The sequence below is a fragment of the Amphiura filiformis genome, chromosome 15 (assembly GCF_039555335.1).
Source record: "Amphiura filiformis chromosome 15, Afil_fr2py, whole genome shotgun sequence".
NCBI lineage: Eukaryota > Metazoa > Echinodermata > Ophiuroidea > Amphilepidida > Amphiuridae > Amphiura > Amphiura filiformis.
In genome coordinates this window covers 48,035,843-48,054,851 of record NC_092642.1, presented here as the reverse complement: position 1 = coordinate 48,054,851, position 19,009 = coordinate 48,035,843, and the positions used below count along the sequence as shown (strand labels likewise).

Below are 19,009 nucleotides of genomic sequence, written 5' to 3'. Positions count from 1 at the left end.
TTTGAACCTCATGAGATGAATGCCCTATCCGTTAGGCCACAGTGCTCTCCATGTGATGTATTTTGCCACAGAATTGATATTAAAAAAAAAAAAAAAAAAAAAGGCGCAGTGATTTATAGTGCGCTACACACAGGCACAATGCCTAGATGTTGATCCACTAGCCTCAGCACACTTTACTTTATTTGTACCTGCTTTTTGTTTCTTTCCCTCAGTTGACATTCCAAATCCTTTCAGTGATCATGGTGATTTCAGTGAGCTATCGGAGGACCAAGTCGTTGACAGTGAATTTGACCTGCTGAGAAAATCTCAGGGTGAGTGAGTTAACCCCATGAGAACTATCTGCTGATTGGCCAAAATGTATATTGTGTACAAATTTGAACCAATCAAGGAGGGTATTAATAAGATCTGCAAATGCATGTTTGACCATAAATAGTTTAAAGCCTAGTCATAATTGGCAATTGAAATGAGCATTCCAAGTTATCAACCAATCAGAAATGTTGTTAGATGACCAGTAGTGTCCAGAGGGTTAAAGGAAGGTGACCCGATATATTTGGGAAATCAAATGCTTTAAAACTTAGGTATAACATAAAATGTCGTGCCTTTCAAGCATTCCTGCAAAAAGAAATGTAAATGTTTTTTGTAAATGTGACTAATTCCTTATGGAATTACTGACATTTATACAGCGTGATATTGGTAGTCTACTGTGTTTTTATTAATGATAATCATTATGATCATGTAATATTTTGATTTCAAATAAAAGACCCTATTTTTCTTAGTTCCAACTTGGTGTATTCCCGAAGTTATCATCAAAAAACTGTTAGTTTTTTTAATTAGTCTCAAACTTGGTATACCACAGTCGAGACTAATTTGACAGTTTTTTGATGATTTATTCGGAAATATAGCCTACTCATTTGGAACACCTAATTTCAATTTATTAATGAGTAAAATATGAGCTTTTCATTGAGGCAATCAATCAGCATCCATCACTTTTTGCAAAAATGACATCCCTGAAAAACTCCTGAATGATGTCGCTTGTCACATGAACTGCTTAATAAACCAATCATTGCCTTCCAACAGATTTATTACTGTTTGTCCAGCAAGCTTTCTACAGTGTGGGGGTTTGGAATTCCGAAACTCAGTAAAAAGGGTGGGGGTTAAAATTTTGCTGTATAAAGGGTGGGTTTCTTAAAAGCATGGGAGCATAAAGCATGTGGGTTAAGCTACCAATTAAAAAAAAAAAATTAAATTCGTAAATTGTGAATGAAAATTTCAGAAATTAATTTGCTGATGTTTCAACTCGTACGACATCACCCATAGTGGAATCGAAGATCCATGAATGACTCTGATTAGTCAGTCTTTACACAGCCGCTTTGGCCAACTTGTTCCACACTAACAGTAGAGCGACGGAACCACAGCGGCTGTGTAGAGACTGATGAATCGCGATAGATTCAGGATGTCAGCCCACTATATATTGTCTTAACCCATACTCAACATGCTCACAATACATAATCCAACATCTTGGATTTTGTCACAATTGCAGCACCTTAATAGCTTATCAATGTACATTGCAATTGTATGAAAATCAGAATTTTGCAAAAAAATGAAGGGCTTCCATTTAAGCAAATCTCACAGTAATGGCATTACCTTTGCATTGATCAATTCCAGGGCCAAGCTCAGGTGATGAGACAAGTGGGCCAAGCCCTGCCCCTGTTGCTGTGTCGGGACAGGTGGCAAGCAATCAACCTAGAGGTGTTGATGTATTTGGAGCTAAACCATTTTCAAGTGCTGAAGGTAAGCATTTATTTACCAACAATGGCGGCGCTACCGGGGGGGGAGAGGACATTTGCCCCTCCCCCCCAAATATTTTTCTTGACCCCCAGTTTCCCCCCCCACTTTCAAGGTAGAAACCCCAAAATTACACAAATTCCCCCTTTTTGCGGCTGTTTTGGGCAAAATTGGGTGATTTTCCCCCCCTGAAATTCACTTTGCACCCCCATGCCCCCCAAAAATTCCTGGTGCCGCCACTGTATACCAATGAGTTAGAATCAAAGAGTACTGACTCCGCCTTGTTTGTGCATCGCTCATGGAGGCCAATTAATGTACCATCCATTTATCCATGTTCAAGGGCCAAAAGTACATATGAGGTTTTTCCTGCCCAATGACGACATGTAGCATGAACATTTCCACGTCTACAGTTGTAAACCTTGAGCAGATGAATTTTGTTTGTGCTAAGTATTCTGGTAGGCTGCTTATATCACCCAATAAGGTCTTCAAGAAGATTTTTTTTGTCTGCAAATTTGAGTAGGAATTGGGACTACGGCAAGAAAGGAATTTGTTTCCTGTAGGTTGCATGAAAACTAAAATGCAAAATGTTTTGTTGTTGTTGTTTTTTTGTATTTTTTAATTATTATTATTTTGCCAATTTTGGCAAAAAAGAAAAAAGTTTGCTTCTTTCCAGATTTGTACATTTCAGAAATAAGGGCACTTAAGGAGGCACACAGGATCACTAATTATCCATTATTATTTACCTCATAACTCGAAAACTATTTATGTAAAGTATATAAAAGTATACATTTTTTGAAAGGAAATGAGCTCATAAATCCATTTAAAATGTTAGTTTTGGGTCAAAAACTACAATTTTCGAGAAAATCACAAAAGCGGCTTTTTGACCACAAATTTTGGTCCGCCATAAAAAATTATTTGAAAATCAAAACTGTAAAACATGAATTTGATTAATTTAGACAAATAAATCTAGAAAGTGTTTTTTTATTTTTTTGAAATTTTGCTTAGTTTTTTAAAATATAGGCAAAAAATCAGTAAAAGCGTGTGACCCGTGTTCAAATTTTTGAATCATGGGTGATAAAAAAGTTCTAGGCCCTAATTTAAGAAAATGAAAAAACACTATCTAGATTTTGGCCATATCTAAGCGTTCGACTTAAAAACTTACCTCAGTGATGCTTCATTTAGGCGCTATGGCGGTCCAAAAATGGTTAAAAGTGGTCAAAAGTGAACTTGCCGAAAATCGCGATTTAGAAAAATACAGCAGATTTTAGGTCCATTTTTGAAGATTATTCCATAAATATATAATCCGGTAACTTGTGACGTTTGGTCAAGTAAGAAAATGAGAAAGGCGTCCAACTGCAGCAGATTAGCATTTTTAGGGTGATTTCGACGGTAAAATATACAAGATGACAAAATTATCCGTGCACATTCGGCAGATGTTTATCCACATGGAGCAGCCATTTTATTTACTGCAGTCTTGTTTCCATGGTGCAGCAGAGCGTCCGGCAAGGCCGCGGCGTCGCGTTGGCGTTTGAGGAGCGACAGGGCGCGCGGACAGACAGACAGGTTACGCGAGAAATTGCACAGTGCATGGTCGTGTTGCCGTGAACGAAACCATGATTATTTAAGCATAATTTTGTCCTGTTCCGTATTAAAAAAAGATCATGCTCTGTATTAAAATTTGCGGACATCAGAACATTAAAAGTAGCACAGAATAACTGACAAGCAATTATTTTAGCAGATAATCAGGAAGTTTTATGAAAGGAAGAATAAATTGAGACATAATCATGATAATTGCGATTTCTGTTTTGTCCTAATTTTCATAATTTTGCTTTAAAAATGCAATGTTTTTAATTGATCGCTTTTTGGTGATTTTCTTCTTTTTTTTTTTTTTTTTTTTTTGGTGTTGACAAATATTGCATTTTTATGTTCATTGTCCTTTTCTGAACCGCAAACATGATGTTGTTACTTCTCGTTGCTTTTTCTTTTTAGTTGGTGCTTGAGAGGCACCATGCACAGCGGCCCGTCCGCGCCAAAGATAGGCATTTTAACGCCCGTTATAGCTAGGCCTACACCACAGGAATCCCAAGTAAAATTTTAAAAGATTCTGATGTGTCATTACTCAATATTCCGTTTTTGTTATTGTAATTGTTTGTTGTTATCATATTTTATTTTTAACTTTTTACGGAATATCAAACACGTAAAAAAGTCATAGGCCTATTATAGGCCTAAAGCCACAATCAAGTTGTAAAATATTTTGTACCGCATAAATAAAAGTGAATACATACAACAACAACAAAAAAAAAAAAAGTGTGTCTGTTGTTGTTTTCAATCAAATAAGCGATGTAAAAATTGGGGTAAAAGTTGTAATATGTCTTGAATAAACTTCTTGTAAAAGCGGACAAAAAGTATGCCTATATATAATGTTAAGCGGGCAAAACACGGAGAGGTCACAAGAAAACTGAAAAACACGGAAATTGACATGGCCTAATAAAACCGAATTTCAAAAGTGGAAAAGCGGAACACTTATGGCTTTAAATTAGATTGTGGTTTATGCAGTAGGCTATACCGTGGGATATAGGCATCATGCTATATAAAAGCGTTTTAAAACACTGCATGAAAACATTCACGAAAAAATGCTTTAAAGCAGTTTACCTTTTAAAGTTGGCAGAAAACATTATAAGCGTAAGCGTGAAAGTTGAAAGCCAGACAAACATTGCAAATAAAAAGGCATTCGGCCAAAACATTACGCAAAAAGTGTTGTAAAACCAAAAGCTTTTATCGCAATCATGGCATATGGTAGACCTAATAGGTCTACTAAGGGAAATGGAGTTAAAATGGGTTATGAAAAAAAGCACGAATGTGCGTTTTCGATTATATTTCTCGTTTGAAATTATTATAGCATTAAAACATTCATGAAAATGCTTTCATAAACGCGTGCTCGCTATGCCGATTTCAAACATAGGCCTATGATGTATTGAAATGTCAACGTTTTTGACATTGCGTTAATGGTCATGAAATGAATGAATGAATGAATGAATAAAATAAAACAAATTTTAAACATAAAATAATAAGCCTAATGATGTACTATATAGGCCTACGGGCTAAGTCTAGCCTACTAGCAAAATATTTAGGGCCTACGTTTTCTATCGTATCTACCAGATTGAGTCATCATTAGGCCTACAGGGCTTCTTACGGGTAACTACTTCTTACAGATAAATTTCATCTTTTCAAGTTGAGAATGAAACTTGAAAAACAAAACAAAAACAAACAAAAGATTCACTATTAGGCTATGTTCATATAAAAAAGAGACTAATTTACACCACTATACCAGCACTTTTTGGCGAAATGTATCGAGTAGGCCTACTGATTCTGGGGACGGGAAGGTGGTGGTCTGTAAACCCCGCAGTTTCGCAATGCAATGGTGCAAGCTTTAACTACCTTGGAAGAGATCAATACGATAACATACGGTAGTGATCGCGATTGGCGACTCCAGCGCCTCAATCAGCAATCACCTCGCCCATCCAGTTTACCATGTTTGCGTGTCTTTGCTAGATGTGCGCCACAGTGCGCGTTACGAGAACGCGATCTATTGCGGGAAAACAATGATTTATTTGCTTTTGCATTTTGACGAATTTTTAATGAAAAGGGGTCTTTAAAATAGCTTTTCTTATGGTTCAAATGTTAAGATTTCTTTAAAATCTATTAATGACAAGATAAAATACGGTTTGAAGATGACATTAGTGATGAAAACTCAATTTTGGCCATGTAACACTTCAGTGATCCTGTGTGCATCCTTAAGCTAATACATTGGGCTATTCCAGAAATTAAAGGCCCCCCCCCCCCCCCCTAAAGAAGACCTGGGATTCCCCAAAATCACCATTTTTTGCTCTGGGAATTCCCAAACAAAAATGGTCATTATTTTCACAACCCTAAAGAAGACATGGGAATTCCCAAGAAAGACACCTTTTTAAAGGAAATCTGTACCATAAACTAATCAATGGCTATATAGTTGCAGTAATAATAAAAACGACAAACAGTAAAAGTCCCACACTTATATACGTCCAAATAAAGGAGAAATTCTTAATTCCTCACGACGATCAGCCGTCAGTTTGCAATCCATGGTGGCTGCCATATTGATACCGATGTATTTTTATTACGCTGTAACGGTACCCCAATTTTGAAACCAGCGAAATCCGTGCCACAAGCCTCGTCCCTCGTGAACTTTGGTGACACGAAGCGAATACTACCAAAGTTCAGATTCCACATTCGTTCAAAAGATAACGCAACAATTCTTACCCATAAAACTACAGAAGAACATAAAAAAATGTATTTCAAGTAATATTTATGATCAGCAATGTCTTTTGAGAACGAAAAGTGTAAAAACAGCACTAAAAACAAAATTCACTGTGGGGGTCGCGAATGCCATAAAGCAACACACGCATTTCGCGCCGAAGGTAGCCGAGGGTCTGTGTGAAATGTTACACTACCGCTTGTGGCAGAAAGGATTAGCAAGCAGCTATCATGGCGGCTTCCATGAATCGCAGAAAGCGAAGGATTAAAAGTGCTTTTTCTTTGTTAGGAATATTCGAAATTCATATAGACCGTCTGGTATGTTTAATTTAGGGGTATATAACTATATTAGCCATTGATTAGTTTATGGTACAGATTTCCTTTAAGCTTGGGAATTCCCAAAAATTTTGGCAAAATTAGCTTTTCTTTTTAGGGACACTGGGAATTAACAATTTTGTAATCATTTTACTGTCAAAATGGGAATTCCCATTTTTTGTTTAAAATTTTGGACTGGGAATTCTCAAAATTTATGGTACAAACTTAACCGTCTTCTTGGGGGGGGGGGTGCCATTAATTTCTGGAATAGCCCATTTAGTAAGCTAATAAACTTTGCAAACAGGAAATCACAATTTCCTGTGTTTTGAGTTAGTGAGTGTTCTCTGTTAGGGAACAAACCAAAAGATCGATGACGTCCTATAAACGAAACTAGTTTCGTTTAGGGGGGAGGGGGTGAAAATACTCGATTACGTTTGTTCAAAAACATCGGTCTGAAGATTGTGTCATCATTATTATTATGTCAACATTTTCAACATTTCTTTATTACGTTTCTGGCAGGGACGTCATCGATCTTTTGGTTTGTTCCCTTAGTATTATGGTTACTGATTATTTTTTGTTGCCTTATCATATTTAGGTGGAAACCAACAAGGACCAAGGAAGACAGAAGCGGATCAATCCACTTCAAGAGAAGGAGCGCCACCAAGTGTTGATGTGTTCGGTGCGCAGCCATTTACAGAAGGGTCAGTAACCACCCCAACTGAAGGACTGCCTGTTGGTGATCTACTGCTCGGTGATGATATATTAAGCAATGCTAATGGATTTAACGATGACTTTGGTAGCATACGTGACAATGCCCTGCTCAGGGAACTGGAGATCAATCTGGAATCAATCCGGATTTCAAATTCAGCGATCCCATCAGACAGCTCAATGAATTTGGAGCAGCTCCCTTCTCTCCACGACGCACTAGTCATTCCAGTAGCGATCAAGACAATGATAGCCGTGAATTTAACTATGAGAATTCCAAGACTCGAGTCGACGAAGAGCACATCCATCGCGGTCTTTTGGGCGTGATAATTCCTCGGACGAGAGCGATGATGATTCCTTTCACCTTGACAATGACTCGTTGGGTGGTAATCTGATTGCTGTCGATGATCAAGATTTATCCGATGCCGAATTGGCAGGCTTGAATCTTGGTGATCATACACCACCTGCTATAGGAGTGGCTGTGGGCCTCTTAGTTGATACCGGCCCAGAACCAGATCCGTTTGGTCATACACCATTTGTAGCACAAGGACCTATAAAGCAACCAGAATTTAACCAAAGGACTGAACCGTTGAGTTCTTGTACATTAACTCCACCAATTTCGCCCCCAACTCAAGCAGAAACCGACCCGTTTGTGGAGGCGCCGTTCAACCACCCAAAGGTAACACGTCAGGGTAGCAGGACGTCGTCGGAAAGCTCGGACGTGTTTGCCAAGGCACCTTTCCCCGCATCATCTAAGAAGCGACCAGACTCGCAACCGGCGACCAGTGGAGGACACAAAGCCAAATCACAGCGTTCCGCTGCAACGCAGCAATCCGTCGGCAATCCAACGCCGCCAATTTCTCCAACTGAAATGGACATGTTTGGTGCCAAACCGTTTGCAGAACCAGCTGCGGTGGCGCTGCCAAGACGGAACATCAGCCAGATCTGTTTGGGGCGGTACCGTTTGAATCGGTTGCGACGCAAATCACCGTTAGTAAGGAAACAAATGTGCAATCTCATCTCAAACTGAAACAAGAATCAGGTAATTAAGGCAACAGTTACCATGGTAACCGTATCATCTCATCTCGTAGCTTTTAGCGTACGCACATCAAAGGACAATGCACACATTGCAATCTGATGTCACTGCCAACTGGAAATTTGTAAAATCTTGTCATGCTAGACCGAGTTGGCAAAGAGTTTTTAATTTAGTTTCTGTGAGAGTGAAATCAAAATTGCAATCTCAAATTAAACTTGATGTGATCCACAGTTCAAAATCTCAAAATCTGAATTAGCAAACATGTTGACACTACTTCATCAAACCCCTACCTTCTTGGGAACTTTAATTTGTTAATCCCCTGAGCACTACCTGCCGATCTAACATTGCCACTGATTGGTCAATTACATGATATCTTCACTTTAATCACCAATCAGAATGGAGCTTTGAAAATAATTCATACCAATTTTTTTGCATGGTGAAATTATTCTAACAATGTTGCTAATTGGTCCAATTGATAATGAAATCCTTCTTTTGACCAATTGGCAGGTAGTTCTCATGGGGTTAAGGACATTCTTTCATTTGTGCAATTTTCCTTCTGATATGTGCAGATTTGTAGTGACCTACAAGTGCTTAAATATAAATCTTAATCAAAAGGTTTTTTAGTGAATTTCATGTGGCTTATGCAAAGGGCAGTAAAACAAAATAACATAGGGCCATCTCATTTAGTTACCATCATCATTGTTATGGTTTCTATTTTTAAACATTACTAAATGACATTTTTTGTTTTGATACATGCATATGCCTTGCATTTTATGTTACATACAGATCAAGCAAATACATGTAGACTAACATTGCACATTTACATAATCTTAGGAGGAAAATGACTTCTATGGTTAGCAAAAGTAAAGCATTAAAAAAATTTGAAGATATTTTTTGTTAAATCTTTATACACTATGGACCACAATGGCCTCATCCCAAGGGCATAGTTGAATAACCTCAATTAAGCAATCATAGTGCAACATTTGACCTCAAGTTGCAGAGTATGAGTTTTTGTACCCAAATTTTCAAAGGTCATTCAATACATATATTAATGTATTGGGGTTATAGAACTAAGCCCCGATAGATGAGCATGTTGTGGATCCTGGTGATATTATCATGATTTTCCATGTCAGAACATAACAATATCTAAAGGCTATATTTAATCATGTATAAAATTATGATAGTTCAAATATTTACAATAAGAAAATGTAAACTTAATCTTGTTCATAATATCAGCACAGGAGAGAAGTATTTCCTGCAAATGCCTTTTGATATTTCAAGTCTGAGGGGAGTGATTCTTGTTATGTTTTCCAGAGCAGTGAGGGGGGCATTTTCCCCAATATTTAGTAAGGGACTGTTCACAAACATTTTTTTTTTTTTTTTTTTTTTTACATTTCGGAAGTGGATGATGATATTTCATCATAAAAAGAGCAAGAAAATGTTTTTAGTGGGTGGTACCCTCAAAGCCTATTCCCCAATCCCTAAGCGTTCACTAAAAAGATAGTGCAAAGCGCGAGAGCTTTCGCTACACTTCGCCTTCAATATTTTAACCAGTACTTTTTTGGTCCTGGTGACAACCCTGGGCCTGATGCAAAAAAATTCTTTGCCAAAATTTTTCGGGGCCCCCTTTTCAGATCTTAAAAATTTCAGGGCCCCTTTTTGATATGAAAATTATGGGTCAACCCCATAGAAAAGCATATAAACTCAATTTTTCTGGGTTAATTTCTGGTAACTTTTTTCAGGGCCCCATTAGGAGGGTCAAAACTTTTAAGGGCCCCCTTTTTGCATCAGCCCCCCAACAAGTGTTTGTGAATGGTCCCTAAACTGAAATTTGGCATGATGCAATAACCACAACTACATGACTTTACAGCCAATACAGTGATTTTCTGCCAATTATGAAAATTTGAACAAAAAGGAAAACATATTTAAACAACTGCATAAAACACACTCACTCACCAGTCACCTCTGTTATTTCATTGGTTAGTTTTGATTTACCAACAGGAGGGGTTCACAAAAGACCGCATGTGGTAAGCACCGCCGGTGGAGTCAGACGTGCCAGCCGCACCTCCTCGGGAGGTAGACGCCGTCGTAGCGGAAGCAATAGCTCCAGATCGTCGCGTCGAAGTAGTTCCAGTTCCACCTCAAATTCCATCAAGTCGAGTCCTGGAACTCAACCCCGACGTATCGGCTCACAGGAATCCCTGGATGCCTTTGGCTCACGTCCATTCGCTCCTGCAGACGGCGCAGAGCATGGGGCAAGGCCAGAGACACAACGCTCACATAGTTTTGAGGATAATTTTGCAGCACAAGATCCATTTGGGGCAGCCCCTTTCCAGCCACCAGACACAAGGCCGAAACGTGCAGGAGCGCAGAAGCAACAGAGAGTGTTACCAGCCACGCCCAATACACAGCCATTTGAAGCTACACAAAGGCAAACTGTACCTACGCCACCTTAGGTATAACGGTAGTGCACTTAGGTCAAGGTCAACAGGTGAAGTGTTCCATTATTGTGCCATAATGGAAGGGTAGAATCTCTAATGAAATTAATGACCCAAAACCAGGATGAGGTAGTAACTCAAGTTATTGATATCGACATCTATTATACTCATGGTAACCAGATGTACTGGGACTTATAACTCATTTAAATAGCCTACCATGATCATTATAATAGTCTTGGGCAATAATCATAGATAGGTATATCAAGAACTTCACATCATTTCTCATATATTAAAGACCTTGCATATAACTGGCCAATATGTTAACAAGTTTGTTGTGTATAAACACAGTAATGGTTGTATCGTACCAAACATTCTTTACAAGGGTAGCATTTTTAGTGATGTTTATTGGGCTATTTATTTAAGTTGAAATACACATACCCCCTATGGAAGACATGACCTTAATCCTCCACACAGGGAGTGTGAATTTCAAATGGAGTTACTTGAATGGGTGACTAATTTAAATTATACACACCTTGTGTGGGAGATTAAGATTATGTCTTCTATAGGGGGTGTATGGATTTCAACTTGAATAGCCTATTGCATCTACATCCATTTGTTCTATCAGAAGCGGCTATGCCCTCAATTCTATTAACCCCATGAGAACTACCTGTTGATTGGTCAAAAAGAAGTTTTCATTATCAATTGGACCTATCAGCAACATTGTTAGAATAATTTTACCACACAAAAAAAAAATGGGGTGAATTATTTGCAAAGCTCCATTCTGATTGGTGATTAAAATGAAGATATCATGAAATTGACCAATCACAGGCAATGTTAGATCGGCAGGTAGTAATTCATTGGGCATACTGTAGCAAGGGTGTAATTGTGGTCAAGTATGAGATAGGTCTGTAACATAAATCAACTTACGAGTATGGCAAAAACATATCTTTGATATCTGTCATAGGCTAATGCAATTTTCAAAATTGGTAGTTCCGAACATGTGCAATCTGACGAAAGTCATTGTATGCAACATCACTAAGATGTGATGGATACTTGAGAAATGTATAGTTTATACAGGTATTGGGCCATTCCATTTAAAATCCACACCACCCCTGTGGAAGATTTAGCTAAAGTCTTCCAAAGAGGGAGTATGAGTTTTGAATAGAATAGACAATTGCGTAATTTCATTTGAAATACTCACTCCAGGTGTGGAAGATATAGGTAAAGCCATAATACAGGGGGAGTATGGGTTTCAAAATGATTAACGCTGGCTAGTTACATTTGAAAAACATACACTTCCCCTGTGGAAGATATTTCCAAAATATTCCACAGGGGTATTGTGGATTTCAACTGGAATAGCCCATTATTGAGGGGCTCACTGACTGATTGCACTATACAGTACATTTCTGTTGTGCTGTTAAGAAGCAATGAATGGGCTATTCAGGTTGAAATCCTTACACCACCTATGGAAGATACTTTATAATCTTCCACACAGAGAGTGAATTTTAATTGGGGGTTACCTAAATGGGCGACTCCATTTGAAATTCACACCCCTTTGTTACTTGTGTTCTCTATGTCAGGCAGTGATCAAAGTCCGATGTTCTTTATACTTTCCCCAATCTTCCAAGGTAATTGGGAATCAATAGTAAAATGAACATAGGTGGATACAATGCACAAAATTGAAATGCACTAAGGCATTTACCAACGACAAAACTTAATCAGCTGTTTGAAAAACCAAATTCAAATTACAATCTGTAGGCTAGATTAGATATGAACAATACTTAACAACAGTAAAAAGGTTAGTGTGAACCAAGTGCTGTTAGATCCAGCCAAATGTGCTTTGTTGTCCAGTGTGGCTAATCCTACAGCCAGGCTCCTGTGTGGCAGGTCATGCGTTCATGTTTGGACACGGATTATGCTTCTTGTTATCAGGAGTTTGTGTTATCCAGTTCTAATAACATGTGAAATGTATGCTTGGGAATGTGAAACATACTTCTTGTTATCAGGAACTTCATGTTATGGGTTCATGTTAACGAGTTGCCACTGTACTTACAGTACCAATTACAATGTACCGATGCTAGTATTACATATGGTGGATGTATATGTACATTGAGAGATGCCGTGACAGGCCAATTGCTTGTTCATCCAGGATCATTGAGAGGGCTCTAATAAATACAATGAGATTCAACTTACTAGATTCAATAGGGTACTACATTTTTAGTGCCAGAAGTTCTACTGATGTGAAGTACACGGTGGTGCTAATGACTCCTGACTGGTACATCTGTAAAGTGTGCTGAGGCTTGTGGATCAACGTCTAGGCGTTGTGCCTGTGCGTAGTGCACTATAAATCACTGCGCTTTTATCTCAAGTACTTCTATTGTACATTTCCGATCCATGCGTCAAGGTACCACAACTATAAAATACATATGGAGGGTGCTAGTTCCAAACTGGGTACCTCTATGCTACCATTGTTGCTCCTGTAGGATCCATGAGGTACCACTGCTTCTGTTGAACAGATAGCTGGAACTACTGCTTGAAATACATTTTGCAAAGTTTCTGACTCCTAAAGTGTGGACCCATCTGCAACAGGGTATTTTTGCCGTACCTTTGGACAAGCAGGTGAAGAGTACCTATGGAGTAGCTTGGATGTGAGGTAACCTATGGAAAGGAACCTGGCTGTGGATAAATTGTGTGTTTTTTGATCAGTGTCATGTGCCTTGTTTAGTTTTCGGAGTAGAAATTAATCAAAAGTGGTGTTTAGTTCATTATAATGTAGTATGAGCAAAAAACTTAATTTATCATTAAAATGTTATTTTTGATGTATTGGTTTTTAAACTATTGTGTCAAGCAGACGAGTATAATCCTACAATTACCCTTAGGCGACGAAAAAAAGAAAACCCTGTTCTACGGGCCCGACCGACCCAGATTTTGAACAAATTGGGAAAAACAATTTCCCGTACAAATGAGTACTGACCCAAATTTTGGAAATTTCAGGAACAATTTTTTTGTTTGTATTTTCCCAAATTGCAAATTATTTTGTGATTTTTTTTTGGTAATTTCCGAAGAAAAAAAGCCTGACCGACTGTCCCTACTTGAAAGGTCCGTCCGCCCGTAGAACAGGGTTTTTATTTTTTCGTCGCCTTATCCATATCTGTATTGATTTATATATTGTATACTTAAATAACCTAAATCAAGGAAGAACTATCAGTTTTACCTTTTTGTGATAATCATTTAATCAAGACCTAAGTAGTTGCTAAAAATTTGATGATAATAATATTGAAACCAAATGCATTTTGCACCTTTATTATGCCAAATATATCAATCTCCCTCGCTATATGTTTCTGCATTATATTCATTCCATGTATAATGTTCAAAGTGTCTTTCAGCGTACTGGGCTTGCTTGATACTTTATTAAGTTGGATACCAAGGACCAGTTGGAATTTTGCATGCATGTCTTTGCAACAACTCGGTTGCAATTTTCTACTGCGACAAATATGTGCACACATCAAGAAAAGCAAAACCGCGATGATCAGATTAAATCAATTTGAACAGAAAATTGCTGCGGGGAACTGAAAATTGCAGGTTAACAGAGAACTTTGGATTTGTCAGAATAGAAAAATGATTGTAAAAAGGTCAAGATTATGTTCTGGTCCTTATAAGCTCAATAATTTGTCCTCTGCATGACTGAGATATAGTAAACGGCTTGTTGTTAACATGTAGAAGAATCTACCGTAAAAACTCGATAGTTAGCATACGAGCGCTTTTAAAACATGCAAACATGGAGAGCCCCATCCACAAAAGTGTAAAGGGTTTTGAGCAAATCATCGATACACATAGTTATTTATGAACAAGTAAACCTGCAAATGTGTGTGTCAACCCCATTAGCTCAGTCACTAAAGCGCCGGACTTTGGTATAATTACATGTTTACAAAAGCGCTCAATAGTAAGCACATATGCTTACTATTAAGTTTTTACAGTATTACAAGATTGTAGTTAACACATCTGAATAAGAGTGATCAATGGTTAACCATGGGTGGACCTATTACAAGGTATTTGATTCATTTTGGTAAAATGAAAAAAAAAATTGATTTGAACCAGTCAATTTAAATGAAGACAATGTCAAAAAACACAAAGGCTAGTTGAGCATCTGGGTTGGTTTAACCCCATAAAAGAGCAAGATTTGTATGAAAGAGGTTTGAATAAGAGAGAGGTTGTACTTGGCATGTGTCCTCTGGTTCTCTTCTGAAAGGAGTGTTGCCTTTATATACTGTGCACAAAAAGGTATCTGAACACGTAAAACAACGGTAATATCTTAAAGACACTGAACCTAAAGTACCAAATAAAGTAATCATTAGAAGGGTAATTTTGTTTTGCATATTTTGATACCTCATTTGGCATGATCGGACTTCATTTCCCCAAGTTATACCGAATTGAAGAGGAAAAAGAAAGAATTTCAAAAGAGACAAATTTGGGCTATTTACTCCTTCAGGGTGATTCCTAACAGCTATTCTAATGGGCTAACTATAGCGTGATAGATCAACACTCACTCGCCATGCTCATAATTAGCATGTTTTGAGAGAAGAGTCTATGTAAAATTTGTCTCTTTTTATTCAAATTGGTATAATTTGTAGAAAATAAAAGTGCATCGTGCCAAATGAGGTATCAAAGTACGCAGAACAAAATTCTCAATCTATTGACTACTTCATTTGGTAAATTAGGTTTAGTGTCTTCAACCCCATGAGAACTACCTGCCGATTGGCCCAAAAGAAGTTTTCATTGTCAATTGGACCAATCAGCAACATTGTTAGAATAATTTCACCACACAAAAAAATTGGGGTGAATTATCTGCAAAGCTCCATTCTGATTGGTGATTGAAGTGAAGATATCATGTAATTCACCAATCAGAGGCAATGTTAGATCGGCAGGTTGTGTTCAGGGGGTTAAGCTATTGTTTGGATACTTTTTGTGTCCAGTATAGAAGGTTTTAACACACTGTTTGCAAGTGGCTCACTGCTTACTAACAATAACAGCTATTTCACAGGGCTATCCCATTTAAAATCCACACTCCCCCGTGGAAGATTTTGAAAACAGCTTCAGCAGTGGGAATATGAATTTCAAATGGAATGAACACATTAGGCAGCTGCATTTGAAACTCACCCTCCTACTGTGGAACATTCATGTTGAATATTCCTCAGAGGGTGTGTGAAATTCAAATAAAGCTGCCTAATGTGTTGATTCCATTTGATATTCATACTCCCCTGTGGAAGATATTTCCAAAAGCTTCCACAGGGGGATTGTGGATTTTAAAGGGAATAGCTCATTGTTGGTCCATTAAGGTTGATGCTTGAAAGCTTAACATTACTAATAATTATGTGATGGTTTCATATGTGACACGATCTGCTCCATGGGGGCAAAGGAGGCATTCTTGAAAATTGAGTTACTATAAATATTACCTTCAGGGGTGTTTTACCTGGATTTTTCCAAAGATTTTTTTGTGGCCAAAATTTACGCAATTTTATTGATTTTCAGCCCATTTTTGGGTATTTTTGCCAAATTTCACGCTGTTTTTCTGGATTTGTTTACTATTTTCAGGATATTACACAAGCTTTAAATCACACCCCTGTTAACCTTCTACAAACATTAGGCTATCATATACTGAAAACAGGTCTAGCATACTTGGTTCTAAAGTTCTGAAGTTTTGTAATGTGTGTTTTCTTAAGTATTTTATTGTTTTTTACTCCATATGTTTGCCTTTATCTCAATCTCAAATTTGCCGCCTTTGACCCCACGGACATCATGTCACATATGTTGATTACTTCTTGCCAATATTATATATATACTCTGCAAGTCAGACATATTAATTTGAAAAATATACTATTATCATGATTATATTAGTCATGTAGTGATTTTATAGTGGTCACCAAAGACTCCAGCATTCTTTACACGGTATTGGGTAATTTGATTTAGAACAGTAAGTAGTAAATAGTTTAAATAATAATATTTAAAAAAAATATAATAAAACTGAATTTTGCTAGTTTTCCCCTAAAAAATTCAAACAAACACATGTGGTCTGTAGTACTACGGTTGCATGACAAGTCTACTGTAATCATAGAAGTGACTTGTTTATGATTGGGTGATGGTTGACTATAGATCTAATCAGGGCTGGACTTTTACAAACGCCAGCACGCCAATGGCATGTACTTTTGCTGTCAGGCGTGTAACTTTTTAAAAGTATAAAACTTACTAGACTATCGCCTTCTTTTTCGCATTCATTGTACCATTATTTCTGGTAAAAATTCGGGCTTGTAGAATTTTCTGTTGAGCATGTAAATTTTAAGAGTTACACGCCCTACTGGATAGTGCCAAACAAAGTTAAGATCCAGCCCTGGATTTAATGTGATATGTACTTAATCTAACAGCCAAAAAGTGGTACAACACTGATGTACTACTTTTTAGCTTCTACCTTTAAAAGCATGTAAGCTACATTGATACCGATGCAACCAATAGAACCAGAAGATTTGCCCCTTCATTTTGCATACCACTTTGTCCAATTTTTTTTCACATTTCTTCCCAAAATGCAAAAAAAAATGCAATGGATGTAGCACCCCCTTAAACAGGTATCCATTTATCACTTGAAGAAATTAGGTTGCCCAATCTTTTCTGCATCATTTAAATGTTTTAGTTTATGGAGTATACCACATAACAATACATTATTTAAAGAACACATAATTAACTCGCAAGCAAATTAGTTTAATATTTTTAATTTGTTGTAATGTATAAGTGCTAATATTTTTGAAAGACGATTGTTTTTATTTAGTTATGATAATGTGACAAGATGAATATGTCTTGGCTGATATTTGATGAGAACTACCTGCCGATTGGTCAAAAAGATATTTTCATTATCAATTGGACCAATCAGCAACATTGTTAGAATAATTTCCCCATGCAAAAAATTGGGGTGAATTATTTTCAAAGCTCCATTCTGATTGGTGATTTAAGTGAAGATGTTACGTAATTGACCAATCAGAGGCAATGTTACATCGGCAGGTAGTTGGCTGATATTTGATGAACTTTGTGAAGACTGCTTGATGGGGGCAATGCCATGTACACAGGGTGTGTATATACCTAACACTAAAGTTGCTAACTTCCTAATTATGTATTCTGCAAAAAGGACAACTGGGAACATCCTTCCATCTTGCTCAAAACGTAAAGGCCCAGTGTGTTAAGACCTACAGACTTTTTAGTGGATGTCTTTGTTATTTAATCTATTCCCATTCTATTTCCAGTACTGTTTAACGAAGGTTTGATGATGTAAAATTGATAATATACTTCCATTAGAAACTCTACATAACATATTATCGATTTTAGGTCATCAAACATTTGTTAGAACTTAAACATTACTGGAAATAGAAACTGTGCCCCCTGTATTTATTAGATTTTCTTCTGACGGAAGGGCATTTTTCAATGAAAAGCAGTAGTAGTTCACCTGTGCCCAATTTTAACACCAACAGACACTGGAATTTTCAGAATAACAAATCCTGCCATAATGCTTAACCTTAAAAATGAAGGTGAGGGGTTTAACCTATGGTGTTGGTTTTCAGATTATGGAGATGGCATTACTGGGGGGGTGGGGGTTACAACTTTTACTAGTGTTGGGTGTACTAACCTTGATAACATGAAGTCCTTGATATGATGGCAGTCTTCTATGTCATGCAATATACACTAAGATCCACAACATGCTCATCTATCAGGGCACAGTTCTTAAACCTCAATACATTTGTACATTCATTGAATGACCTTGGGTACACAAAATCATACTCTGCAACTTGAGGTCAAATTTTGCACTATGATTATGTAATTGAGGTTATGGACTATGTCATTAGGATGAGTCTATTGTGGTCCATAGTGATGCATAAATAACAAGAAATTGAAGTGATAATCTTCTATTTTTACAATGTTTTAACTGTGTAATGTATTTTTGTTGTTAACTGCTGCGAACATTTGATCTGCTTAATCATGCACATGGTTTCCGATTTGTTGATGTATGGATATGAACATGGTTTTGGATATACTGATCTGGTTTTGAAATAATAAAGAATCATGTTTAATTTGCTTCAGTTGCTACTAACATTGTGAGCCAATAATAAGACCTGAATTGGAGGACACAAGCCTTGGCAATAAAAAGGCTCAGGGCAGCTTACGTGGTCTGTACATGTATGTGTTGCTTTGACACTGAAATGGAACGGGGTGTCATTTGATGAAATGATGTATCATGTTGCAAAGGATTCTGGGAAGTGTAAGATATCTTCACTGCCTTGTAAATTTGCCTGAACAGTGCTAACTAAAATGCTCACAAGATGATAGATCAACCCCATGAGAACTACCTGCCGATTGGCCAAAAAGAACTTTTCATTATCAATTGGACCAATCAGCAACATTG

The 19,009-nt window shown here is 37.4% G+C and overlaps 1 protein-coding gene across 1 annotated transcript in view; it reads left to right on the top strand.

Moving 5' to 3' along the window:
* Positions 1 to 13,783, top strand: part of LOC140170995 (uncharacterized) — a gene marked incomplete at its 5' end in the record, with an annotated part of 81,166 nt that extends 67,383 nt beyond the window's left edge. The window contains 7 exon segments of the mRNA XM_072194181.1: positions 213 to 311; positions 1,666 to 1,791; positions 6,986 to 7,209; positions 7,212 to 7,413; positions 7,416 to 8,029; positions 8,032 to 8,137; positions 10,136 to 13,783. Of these exon segments, the coding sequence (XP_072050282.1) occupies positions 213 to 311; positions 1,666 to 1,791; positions 6,986 to 7,209; positions 7,212 to 7,413; positions 7,416 to 8,029; positions 8,032 to 8,137; positions 10,136 to 10,587 (1,823 nt within the window).
* Between the last annotated feature and the right edge of the window lie 5,226 nt (positions 13,784 to 19,009).